Source organism: Pararge aegeria, chromosome 22 (assembly GCF_905163445.1).
Source record: "Pararge aegeria chromosome 22, ilParAegt1.1, whole genome shotgun sequence".
Lineage (NCBI taxonomy): Eukaryota > Metazoa > Arthropoda > Insecta > Lepidoptera > Nymphalidae > Pararge > Pararge aegeria.
The window spans coordinates 8,838,224-8,851,779 of record NC_053201.1 but is presented as its reverse complement, the minus strand read 5'-3'; the positions used below and the strand labels follow the sequence as shown (position 1 = coordinate 8,851,779).

The 13,556-nt window shown below is 36.2% G+C and overlaps 2 protein-coding genes across 8 annotated transcripts in view; both read right to left on the bottom strand.

The window, feature by feature from the left end:
• LOC120633625 overlaps positions 1–6,159 on the bottom strand; it is a 45,051-nt gene extending 38,892 nt beyond the window's left edge. For 6 of the 7 annotated variants that reach the window (XM_039903883.1, XM_039903887.1, XM_039903888.1 and 3 more), the window contains exon 1: positions 5,764–6,159. The gene's annotated coding sequence lies outside the window, so the exon portion shown is untranslated. Of the gene's footprint in view, positions 1–5,365; positions 5,707–5,763 lie in introns of those variants that run through there. The other variant, XM_039903884.1, reaches the window with a different exon arrangement.
• A 5,441-nt stretch (positions 6,160–11,600) lies between these two features.
• LOC120633715 (dynein light chain Tctex-type 1) lies at positions 11,601–12,920 on the bottom strand. Its single transcript, XM_039904035.1, has 3 exons — positions 12,765–12,920; positions 12,528–12,693; positions 11,601–11,749 (listed from the first exon to the last, which is right to left on the bottom strand). Exons 1-3 carry the CDS (start codon positions 12,798–12,800, stop codon positions 11,601–11,603), a joined length of 351 nt encoding a protein of 116 aa, XP_039759969.1. The 5' UTR covers positions 12,801–12,920.
• Positions 12,921–13,556: the final 636 nt, after the last annotated feature.

Genomic DNA, 13,556 nt, shown 5'->3' with positions numbered 1-13,556 from the left:
ATTAATCCTAAATAATCCAAATCCTATTTATTATAAATGCAATTTTGGACTCATTTGTTACAATTTTAAGCCATAAGTTGCAAACTAAAACGCGACCTAAAAGCAGTAGCAGACGTGGTAGCTCCATGCACTTTCAATTTTACATATTTTATGTCATATTTTATGGTACCTATCTATTTTTTTATTTTGTACCAAAATTTGAATAAATAACTAAGAAAATCTTACGGATCATTTTTCCTGTTTTAATAACCAGATTATGGTCTAGAATATAAAATCTTTTCATATTGTGAGATTGTATTAATGGATAATAATACACTCAGAATACATACTCTTATTACTTACTCAGTATCTAAACTACTTAACCAATCATCATGAAATTTTGCATCCACGTTGTTAGGGTACACAAGAGAACATAGGGCATCTTTAATCCAAAAAAGGTCTGGCAGACAGACCATGTCATGTCATGGAGATGATGTCATTAGTTAGTGTCTCTATCTCCATGACATGGAAAAATAACTTTTATAAAAGGACAACCGGAATTAATAGACAAAATCTCCGCCGAATAAAAGCCGCAGGCAAAAACAAGTTATTATTTTATAAAGGGATTCCAGATAATTATAATTTCAAAAAAAAAATCTTGACTTACAAATAGATCAATTAAAAACATTGACTTTATGATGGGAATTGGGTTAAGGGGCCTTCTCGTGACGAATGAAAATCACTGGTACGGGCAGCTGTACCAGTGATTTCTGCAGTAGTTACTTAATTATATTTCGCAAAGCCCAGCTATCAACAATCCGAAACTTTACAGGAGAATAATTCAGTGTCTAATCTAATCTGCAAAATTGCGACTTGGATGCAGTTTTGCACGGTTAACTGCATGAAAACAGCCGACTGCTCAGTCTGTTTGCAGTTCTATCGACGGCACGTTAACCGCATGCCAACTGCATGATTTTTAAGCAGTTAAATCAACTGTAATAGAACTTGAGTTGGTGGGTAGATACTTGACGGTTCACCATAGATATGCAGTGCTATTGCAGTTGATTCAACTGCATTAGGACTGCATATTAACCATGCAGCAGGCATGCAATGCGTGCAAGCCAAATCAGTCGGTCAGATTGCAGTTTTGATGCAGTGATGCCAACCGCACTAGAACGGCATCCGAACAGCAATTTTACAGCTATTCTAATGCAGTTTATGTGTGTAGTCTTAAAGTTAAAAACCGATTAAGTGCAATATGAACTAGCTCACGGAGTGTTCCGCGGTGGAATAATAGTCACCACACAATTTTGGTATTATTAAGAGCGACATCGACAGACATAGCTAGTGCAAAATTTAATAGATAACAAACTAGGTAGTTACTGTTACGTGTGCCAAGGAAGGGCTTGAGAAAAATGCTAATTGCAACGTATGTCAATAGTTATAACTACCGTTAAAAGACAACCGTTTCTAACGGAACTGCTGAACAATAACTAAACTGTGATAAAAGTTACTTCACACACGCACATTACAAATCTTTTAATTACTTGGCTTTTCTCTACTACAGTGAACTACATGTAAACCTTCCGCTTCAAAAAATCTATCGATTGTTAAAAAGTGCAATAAAGTCCGCTGAGTAATATACAAAATCTAAGCGTACAAACAGCGGAAGCGATTTCGTTTTATCTATACTAATACTAAAAAGAGGTGAGTACTCCGTCAGTAGTAAAGCTTGTGAGTTTGTGACACTGTCGGAAGTAATCTCTGGAACTAAAGAAGTGAGTGAGTGAGTGCCATAGGCTAAATATTAAGCTGAAAACTGAAAAGAACTTTTCGTGGAACTTACAAAGTAAGTCAAAAAACTGTCGAACGGAAACGCTGCCTTAAGGACGAGAGATATATGATTGAGTTCTATAGAAAAGTTGTAGAGCTTGAAAAATGCTAAAATGCTAAAAAAAAAATGTCTCTTTAAAAAGTGTAAACTGCCTTTATTTGCACATTAATTATATATGAAATGAAAATACACTTCCTTATACACCTAACATAATTAAATTAAAAACAAAAACACTAAATATAACACACAGGTACAATGGGCGAATATACGAACAATAACTTCGTATATACTATATGTATTATATATACACGAAGTTATTGTGGTATAAAACCATATCAATGTAGCTTGTTTATGTTTATGTGATAAAAAAAAACTATAATATGTGTAAAAGTACCGTTTGTTTCCATAGAAAAGATAAAATTATCACACAAATCAGACTAGATATTCATCATCATCATGTAAAAACATTACGGGGCCACTACAGGGCAGGGTCTTCTCCCTCAATGTGAAGGGTTTAGGCCGTAGTCCAACACGCAGTGGCGTGCACTTCATACATGCAGAAAAGCACTGCCTACCCTAAAATTTATATATAACTGGTGTTAGAGGAGGAACTTTGACGTTTCATGCCATTTTCATGCTGTATGCATACCCTGGTAAGAAACCCAATGCACGCCACTGCCAACACGCTGGCCCAGTGCAAATCTCTTTACTCGGCGGACTCTAGAGGCAGGAGGACTTAATTGAGATTAATTCATTTCTTAAATCAGGTAAGTAGGTATCTAGATTTAGGTACCTGCCTACGTGTACAATGACGTAAGTTAGCGTGCCTAAAAAATATCACCTCGCAATAATAATTATTATGCCAAAGAACATTGAAAGAGGATTCCAAGAAGTTAAATCACTTCCGGACGAACTGTACCTATAGTGAGAACAAATAGCTAGCTATTTGCCTAGTCAATTTATAAGAACTGGATTAGTTAGTTATACCTATTCGATATTTTGCATGAGATTTTCCGTAGGTATAATGTAAGACTACATAAGAACGCGACTGGAACGAAATCAAAACATCTAGTGTAGCTTACTCTAGTCACTGAGTGATAGCTATACTTTTTATTCAGTACTCTTAATTATCGTCAGCCTAATGCGCCACTCTCAATAGGGTTAACCGGACTTGGGAACATAGACTCTGTATGCGGCTTTAAGTACAAAATTAAAATTCTCAAATAAACCATTGTGGTTTTACTTATTTTTTTTAATGTTTAGTTTCCGAAAGGTAACTAAGGTACCCGGACGGATGGACATACTGACAGCTGAGGCTTGTTAAATAAACAAGCCTCAGCTGTCAGTATGTCCATCCGTCTTTCAGAGAACTTTATAGGGTTAATTTATAAATAGTATGTACATATATATATACATTTGAAACCCATACAAATAATCAAGAATCAAAGCCTGATTTGCCAAAAGGTTCTCGTAAAAACGATGCGTTTTCATCATTCTTTCAGCGACTATATTTAGAACAAAACTTTTTATTGTTTATAGCGTATATTTAAAAAGCCTTGGCTTTTATCGCCATTATCATTATCAACCCTTTACCGTTCCCTTACAGGGCAAGGGTCTCCTTTCAGTAAGAAAAGGGCCGCCTCGTTGGCCCCGTGCGGATTCCAGGTTTCCTCAGCATGTATTGCTTCATCGTTAAAGCAAGTGTTATTTTGATTTGCTTAAATAGTACTTTTCGAAGTTATGTGCGTATTAAACGCACATAACTTCGAAAAGTACTCGGTCCCTCCGAAAGGGAGGCCGAAGCTATAACAAATAGGCTATTGCCGCTTTTATAGGTAACTACTTAAAAAACATTTTTATTAACAGATCTACATTTAGTGCTTTTAATTCAAATATCAAAGGTCGTAGTTTTCAATAGTGGTTTAGAACTATTAGCAAATCGAAAAGTTTCGGCAATGTATGTGATTTATAGATGAAAAAGCGCAGTTGTTTTAAATCCTAGGCATTGCTTATCAGATATTGATTATGATATTCGGTGCACAGTCCATTATGTACTTGGTATATTATTTTTTTGGTTAGTACCAAAATAATATATATATTGCATAGAGATGTGGATAAGGAAACACCTATCAAGTTATCATTATATAAGATTTCTACCAGACTAGATCTCTAGTTAGTGGGAGATGGAAAGAGAGAAGCAGAGTATTTACAAATATAAAAAGTGGGACAAGCAAATACTGATAAAAATATAGATTTAGTTGGAAGTATAAAGACCTGAACGACAACAAACGGTAATGTGTTGATCATCAACACATTCCCGGCCCACTACAGGGCAGAGGTCTCTTCTCAGAATGATAAGGTTTTAGGTTATTGTGTGCATTAAATGATTTCACACATTGTTCAGAACATTATGGAGAACTCTCAGGTAAGCAGGTTTCCTCATGAGGTTTTCCTTCACTGTGCACTGTTAAAGCAAGTGATAAAAATTTTCAATTAAAAATGCAGTTAAATTGTATATTATGTTCATAATAGCTGACCCCAGCGCCATCTGTCGGGCTGATTTGTGAATCTAAACAATCCAGGGTGCCACCCAAATACATACCGAAAAATTCATTCAAATCGGTCAAGCTGTCTAGGAGGAGTTCAGTGACATAAACAAGCAGACAAGAAATATATATATGAAGATAAACAGACATTATTTAGTATTATTTAAAAATTGCATAACATTTTACTTTATCTTCAACAGTTTACATCCACAAATATTATTTGATATGATAGTTAATTGTTTTTGAAATAATTATCTGTGACTTGTTATGTTGAGATTTTTTACTTCAACTTAATTTTTAAACAAGTGTGTATACATAAATACTTAAGTTGGTAACTAATATTTGCTTGTTTAATATTTGTTTATTATTGCACTCTGGAGGTGAGTTAAGATAAACCTAACATTAGTTGTGACTTGTACTTAAGAACTTGAGATCTACCAAAGTCCTAACGTTTTTATTTTTATTTGAAATTAACAACAAACAAAAAAAAAAAAAAGGATGTTGGTGCAGACTGGAGCGTCATGGTCCAACAGCCTTTAAGAACATATACAGGAATGTGCCCAAATATCAAAGCACAAATAAGTTGAAAGAGTAAGGACAGCCCAGCAAAAAATAATAAATAGTAGGACCTTTCAGATTCCACAATGTTTATTTTACAAACATTTTTCCAACATCATTTGGATCTGAGAGGTTAATTTTTTTTATGTGTAACAATTGTAGTAAAGTTTTATGTATCTAACACATTTCTCAGGGTTAAACTAGCTACTTGTCAATCTCTCCATCTTTGTAAGGAAAAAATATCTAATACCTATATTTATCAATGGGTTCTGGAAGAATTCTCTTTAGAGATAAGTTGTCCTTGCGCACACTCTGTCCTTTTACATGGTAATTTTAATATTTTGTACTAAATATATAAATAAACTGCTAATAAAGAACTTACTTGTTTGGAGGGTACATCCCTAGTCACAACAAAAAGGTTTTAAAAACGAAAGGATCAAACACTTACAGTGTAAGTAGTATAGCCGTCTCCAACTCCACAGTCAGTGCATGATTATTTATAAACATTTCATGTTGCAAGGCTGCCAGTGCATTTATGTAGTGTAATCAGCTGATAAGCGCGATATGGCCGCCGCGGGCGGTGGGCGCATGCTTAGATTCTAGTCGAAATCAATTTTACTCGGCCGGAGTTCGCGATACGTCGAGTTGGCGTTTGCACCACTATGACTAATGACTATTAGCGTGAAGACATCGCCCTGGGCACCGTGGTCTGTACACCACGACTGCGCCGCTGCACAAAATCGAATACTATTACTTATTCAGATGCAAGATTGTCGTGTGCGGTCTAGTGCATAGAGCTACATGCGCACGCCTCGCTATGTTCTACACTCCCGCGGATCAACTCACCGTCGCTTTCCATTGTCGTAAGCACAACGCAGTGTAAACAACCAAACCACATAATAAAACAAAATGGATGTCAGTCTCTCCCGCACTGAGATGAGAAATTTTATGAGCGCCCCGAACTCGAACGACACCTCTATAGTTGTAAAACGTTGTTACTATCCTATCCTATCGTAGTATTTCAGCAGCCCCCCACCAATTTATTATCTGCCTTCACTGCACATCAACCGTTCACCACCACAAAGAAATAAGTCCACTCGAATCTAGAAATACTGCGTTTAGAGTAAATAGCGTTTTACACCAACTTTACGTCCACTTGAAAATAATAATCACTGAAGCGTTTGACAAATCGAGACAAAACACCCACAGTCCCACACCAAAAAATTCTACATGGCGACTGGCCTGGCCATAATTTCCACAGTCCACTAGAATGTATTCCTATTTCGCTCGTTCACCATTCATTTAATTATTTCTCAATACGAGTGACAGAGATGGAAATATATAAATATTTCCTAAGTATGAATAGAATCGGTGTTGTGAAGTGTCCCTCCCCGGCGCTGCCCGAAACCGAGTTGAATGGACCCGAGACGCGCTCAACCATTGGATCGATGACGGTCACGTGATAAAAATATGTCGCGCGGCACTTACGCCCCGCGATTTTTAAACAAAATGTGCCTCGTTGCCTTAAAAGTATTTAACTAGTTACTACTAATAATAATTACATTGCCTTTTTTTTATTAATGAACCTTTTTTATTATAATTAAGTATTAGCTAAACTATTATCATACTATTCAAGGAGTCCAAATTTGCACAGTATAATAAATCAGCTATAAGTAGATATTCTGCGCAGCAAGAAACTTATCTTTTTATATGATTACAATACGTACATTAAAAAATCAAGCGTATGTTTATGGTTTCGATCGCAGTCTTTACGAGTATATAACATTATTTCGTCCGAGTCATAATTTAAATGGGCAGATACTTTTGTAAAAAGTATAAATTATAAAAATGCAACGTGTCGTCGGTTTCTAAAATCCTAGAATGAGATTCTATTTTTTTTCTAAGTTGTGCGAAGTGACAATGTTTTCTTCTAGATGGCACTACATCTAAATATAATATATATAAAAGGATATAAAAGGCATCACATTTATAGCGCTCAGCGATTGCCAGAGAGTCGCAGGTTCGAATCCTATTGGTTCCAAAATTTTACATGGATTTTTTTAAATTTATAAATGTATTACTTTGTATATGTCTGCATAGCAAACAGTACCTATCTAATTACCTATTACATGTTTGAATTTATTCCATCGACACAAGCTGAATATTATGCATTGGCAGATTGTGTTACCTACAAACAGTGAGTTTACAAATAGTAACATTTTAAATCAATGGTTACGGATAGTTACATACGTGGTTGAGAAGCGTTTCCAGTAATAAGTGTGCTAAATTATTTAAATGTTTATAACAACAGAAATTCTGTACTCGTTAGTTTACAAATTCGAAATTCAAAAATATTTTATTTATGTAGATCTTATCACAGGCACTTATGAAGCGTTTGTACATTTAACATGTTAACACTAATGTCAAGGGCGGATCCAGCTTTGGCGCCAGGAGGGGGTCACATAGTCGTGGTCAAGTCGAGAACTTATAATTTAATTTAATTTTAGAACAATTTAATAACTTGGCTCCCGGCATCAAAGTTTTAAATGATAAATCACTTCGTCTCCTAGGGGCACCTATACTGGAAACGTCAGTCCCACAGTTTATTGACGATTTAATTTCCAAATTTAGCAACACTTCCGATCGTCTATTCGAAATTAATCCACATGGCTTTAACTATTATTCGCTTTTGTTTATTTGTTCCAAAATTTACGTATTTTCTTAGAGTCTCACCTCTTTGGAAATTTCATTTTTTAATGGAAAAATTGGATACTTTTATAAAAAATATTCTTGTTAATATTATAAATTGTCCCATAAGTAATCAGGCATGGACCCAGAACTCACTTCCGATAGGGTATGGCGGTCTTGGAATTCGCAAAATTTCGAGTGTTTCGCTGCCAGCATTTCTTTCCTCAGTGTACAGTACACTCTCTTTTTCAAAAAATTATTTCCAATTCTTTGGGTTTCATAGAAGTGTCGTACTTTTCAGAGGCAAGAAATAGTTGGTCTGCTCTTAGTCCCAGTATTTTGCCGGTTTCTTTTTCTTCACAGAGACAGTGGGACGACATTATTTGCAAAAAAACTTTTGACACACTTTTAGACCAAATGCCATCTAAAAGAGACCGTGCTCGTCTTCTCGCTCTCTCTGCTAAGGAGTCCGGCTACTGGCTACATGCTCTCCCTTCAGCTAACCTGGGCACTATGTTAGACCACACCACTCTGTCGGTGGTGATTGGTCTTAGGCTTGGCGCCTCTATAATTCAGCCTCATCGATGCCACTGGGGTGACAGCGTTGACACCTACGGTCACCATGGACTCTCCTGTTCAAGAAGCGCTGGTCGCTTTTCTCGCCATAGCACCATCAACGACATCATCCGACGATCTCTTGCTACCACAAACGTACCAGCTGTATTAGAACCTATTGGTTTGGCGCGGAGCGATGGCAAGAGACCTGATGGTATGACGCTCATACCTTGGAGGCTTGGAAGGTCACTTCTGTGGGATGCAACTTGTGTTGATACCCTAGCTGCATCACACATCCAGGCCACCTCGTCAATGGTAGGTGCGGCTGCTTCCAGTGCCGAGCAGGCCAAGAGGCGTAAATATGAAAACCTGGATAGCAGCTTCATTTTTGTGCCTTTTGGAGTAGAGACTTTGGGACCGTGGGGTCCGGAGGCAAGAGCCCTTTTCAAAGAATTATCGAAAAGGGTTATCGAGTCTACCGGTGATCCTAGAGCGGGCAGTTACCTTGGCCAACGAATTAGTTTGGCCATCCAAAGGAGCAATGCTGCCAGCATCTTAGGAACTGTGCCTCGCTGCGGTGGTTTCGAGGACGTTTTAGATTTTATTTGGTTTTAAATAGTTTGTTTTAGGTTATATTTATATTTTAAAGAAACAATATTACTATAATAATAAAGAGTATAAATAATTTGATGACAATAGATAGAAGTAAAAAGTAGGTATTTTATTAATGTACCTAAGTAAGTACTGTACTTAAATTTTTTTCATTCTTTTTTGTAATGCACGATGCACTTTAAAAGACACAAAAGCTGCACTGTACAAGCATTCTAGAGTTCCGATGCAGCGCCAATTTATTTGAGATTGCTGTAGGAACTCCAGAACGGCACAGCTTTCGATGGTGTCCAACCCTTTTTTGTAATCCACAAATGTGAGACACACAGGCTCGTTCTACTCGTTGGTTGGTGCTGTAGCAGCTCCAATCCCATACATCCACCCATCCTGCTCTGGCGGCTGGAGAAATTGAAGTTTTCGTGACAATCAGTTCTTTAAGACCATTGGAAACCACTTAGATGTGGCTTCGGACGATTGTCTTTTAAGAGACACGCAATGTTGCCTGTTTATCGGTTTTTTACCGGAAATATTTCGGTGAGTGGGCTCAGGAACTTCACAATCTTGTTCCTCCTTTCCCGTTCTACCACAGAACAGCGAGATACCGTGAGCGGTGGCATCCTTATGTGGTTGATATTCCATCAACACGCACGAAACGTTTTTTATCCACGTTTCTGATACGTGCCGCTATGTTGTGGAATGTGTGGAGTACCTTCAAGGCTAGAGTGAATAGGCTTTTTCTAGGCAAGCGTTATCCAACCTAGATCTCATCATTGCTTTCTAACGGGCATGATGGTCGTCAAGCGCTGGCCTATCGTTAATATATATAAAAAAAAGACTACTTCTGAAGAACTCTTAGGTTATCCCATCTTCAACAAAAGACCAAAACGATCTCACCCACACTTACTTCAAGAAGATCATCTTCGATTTACAAATCTTCATTATTACCGTATATATAGGTGACTGCACAGTTGTGATAGCCCAGTAGGTAGCACTTCATCTTCACTTTCGTGGTGCCGATTCCGAATACAAGCAGGCACCTCAAATTTTTCTAGGTTTTCATAACTAAGTAAACTATCACTTGCTTCGACGGTGAAGGAAAACATCGTCAGGAAACCTGCATGCCCGAGAGTTTTTAATGTTCTCAAAACCAATCCGCACTGGGCTAGCGCGGTAGACTCAGTGGCGTGCACTTCATACATGCGCAAAAGCACTGCTTACCCTTAAATTGATTATAACTCGAGGATTTTTGCCATTTTCCTGCCTTATGCATACCCTGGTAAGAAACCCAGTGCACGCCACTAGGTAGACTACTATCTTAACCCCTTCTCATTGTGGGACGAGCCCTGTAATCGGCTGATAATGGGTTGATATGATATTGATGATTATGATAGGTATACTAACATATAAACTAGTGTCTTAAGGGAGCTTTCAAGTGTCACTGTTTTAGTCTTCATTTGATTTGGTTATTCAAATCAAGTATAAAATATTGTCTAAGACAAGAGTTCAGTTGTCATTTGTTTACATAATTGTAACGGGATGGTTATAACCTCGTTCGCCAACTTAAATCTAAAGCTACGAGGGTTCCAAACGCGCCCTGGTCTAAGAAGAGCCCACAACAAACTTAGTCGGGTAAATTTATTTTTTTGTTATCACCATCTTCCAGTAAATTTAAATTAAGCTATGAAGCGAGAGCAATTCATACCCAAGCTTTTTTATCGTTTAAATAATCCTTAATATTATAATAGGATTTTTCTGTAAGCTTACGTTTTATATAAACTTTGAACTTATTGAGAGACATCTCAAAGATTTCATTTGGTAATTTGTTATAAAATAATGTACAATTGCCCTTGAATGAATTTGCAATTTTATGTAGCCTAGTAAACTGCACAACGATTTTATTTTTGCTTCTAGTGACAATGACAACAATGGGCATGATATTCTTCTTCTATTACCTGGGCTTGTCTCCACACATGGTTTGCCGGAACAGTCTGTTGTACGTTGTGCCACTGGTAATAATAGAGGCCAGTGCTAAACTTGCAAACCGCAAGTTCGTGTACACGGACAGGGGCCTATCTTCACAGCATCGCTCCAGCTCTATTGCGGCCTATGTTCTACCTCGGAAGCTCTCTAGCTTTTGACAGAACTTTTATAAATAAAAATCTAGCAGGTGCTCCTTGAATGCGCTGGTAACGTCGCCCTACTTATAGGCATTACCATCAGGCGAGCCATTTTCTTGGTCCGTAAAGTATTACCAACAAAAGACTTGTTCCAATGTGCTAAAGGACGTCAAAATAAATTAAAGGTAAAAAAGAAAACATGCCACAGGTTTTTCATTATTATGTTTATTGTGTACGAAAATATATTATCCTACTTACTTAACATTAAGTAATAACTTAATTTCGATTGATAATGTAAGACATTTCAGTTTATTTTGTAAATGCGGTCAATTTTTAAGAAATACTGGAAGTGTTATTAATGATTATTATTAATATTAATCAATTTTAATGAAATTTTTAAATGGTATGTTTTAAAGCGCACTATTGTAATCACATAGTGTTTGCATTAATGCTTTAAAAAAAACCTATATTTTTATACCATTATATAACAATTTTTAATTGTGATTTAAATTTAATTTATAGTCATTACAATTAGGAGTTCAGTATAAAGCAATATTATACTATTGCATTTAACATGAAAATAAGTACTAATTTCAAAGCATGCTTTAAAACTAAATAATTTGTATAGTGTGCATTGACAATGTTTAACAGAACATAAAAAAAATTCGAGCAATTTTATATAATGTAGATGTTTTATATGTTTTATAAGATGTATTATATGCCAAGGCCAAACACAGAGACAATGCAGTACATGGTTTTGTTCTCCCAGCGGACTGTGCAGGAGCCGTCGGTGGTGTTGTCCCAGAAACAGGAAGAAGCTGTATGTAAGCCTGCACCATTTTTCTGCATTATTGTGCATGTCACTGCAATCGCAAAAGGAAGATTATCATTAACTGGGCTTCATACATAAATGGCTTTAAGGAAATAAAAACACTCAAAAAAGCGGAGTTTGAAGTTCTATACAGAACTACAGTGTACTAGAACTGCACTCATCTGCAAAATTGCAGTTTTTTTGTTGTTGCAAAATTTCTGCATGCTAACTGCATGTTTGTCCTAGTGTTTATGCGACTAGAATGTAGTTGGTTGATGATTCGCAGTTTCAATTCAGTATTACTACCTTTCCTGGTAAAATAATAAATAAAAAGTTAAATTACTCTACAAATTGTTTTAATTTTCCTTTCTCTCATTTGTCTATCGGAGATCAGCCTCTGGACTGTAATCAGATGTGAGGTGTTTATTTATTGGATTATTAGATTTTTTTTTTTTATAGATTGTTCCTTACTGTGGGTTCCAACCAGTAGTAACAGTAGTTTTTATAACAAAAAAAACTGTAAATTTTACATTATTTAATACTATTGATGAAGGAAGGTAGTTACAAAAAAAATAACAAATGTTTTATTCAAGAGTTTTCCCAACTTATGAGAGAAAGCCGATTTTTACGTAACAAATCTGATTTATTTAGAAAGACCTCTTTTTATGTTTGTCAGATAAAATGTTATCCTTAACTGTAAGTATAAATTATAGACAATACCAACAAGTTTAAGTCTCATCTTTAGAACTAAGTTCTACCAAATATCGGAATTCGGATGAATAACATAACGAACTTTATTAGCGGTTGCTTGCCTGTATTGTGCTACTTACCGATATATTTATAAGGTTTTTGCAACTTTGTAAGTTGACTTAAACACGATTCCACAACAGCGGAAGTCCACTGATTTACTTTATTATGTTGATATGCTGTACCCCCAATGGAATTTTCGATCGCTTCTTTAATTATTTTACTCACATCGTCCACTATAAATTGATTCTGAAACATGGAATGTCGGGTAAACAATCAATAACTTTTTGTTAAAATGTTAAAAGTAAATTTTAACTTACTTCTTCTGTTAAATCACTACATTCCTTCACTTCCATTATTATATTTTGTAATTAGCTTGAGAGTTCTAGAAAATATGAAAACAACAAAATTTGACGCTATTGCAGGATCTCAAATTGGCATTCACAAATTGACATAACAGTAGACAGCTCACAGCACTATGTACCTATAATATTTTTAGACCAAGTTATTTTAAAAACCAACACTTCGACCACAGACACGATTCTGTATAATTATACTTTACTATTCCAATGCCTTATTGCATTGACTATACGCACTACATTTTATTGTGTTGTTAATCGACTTCCTTAGAAAGCGCATAATTCGACTACAATAGTATTAAACTCATCGCAAAGGTACCTACATATCCACAGATCAGTATTTTATTCTCTTGGTAATACGTTTTAAATATCTGACAGATTTACCTGAAGTTACTTGTGTTGTAGAAAGATAAAATAAGAAACTATGGAAATAAAAGTAGTGGATACTTTTAAATATGATGCGTACTATGCGAGCTACCGCGCCGCGACAGCCGCATCAGACGTTGTTCTAGGTGCCAGGTTCGACAATGAAGTAACCGTGTTGATAAAACCCAATTCACAGATAACCATCCAGAGTCTCAATTGTTTTTAGGGTCACGGCTTATTTCTTATTTCCCGAGGTATTAGTAACTTTTTCTGCGAATTGCACACGATTCCAATAATATAGTTTCCACCACAGTCACACACCAGGTATATTTCAAAGGTACTCGTTAATATTCGAAAGGAAGAAAATACCACGAAGAATAATAGTAT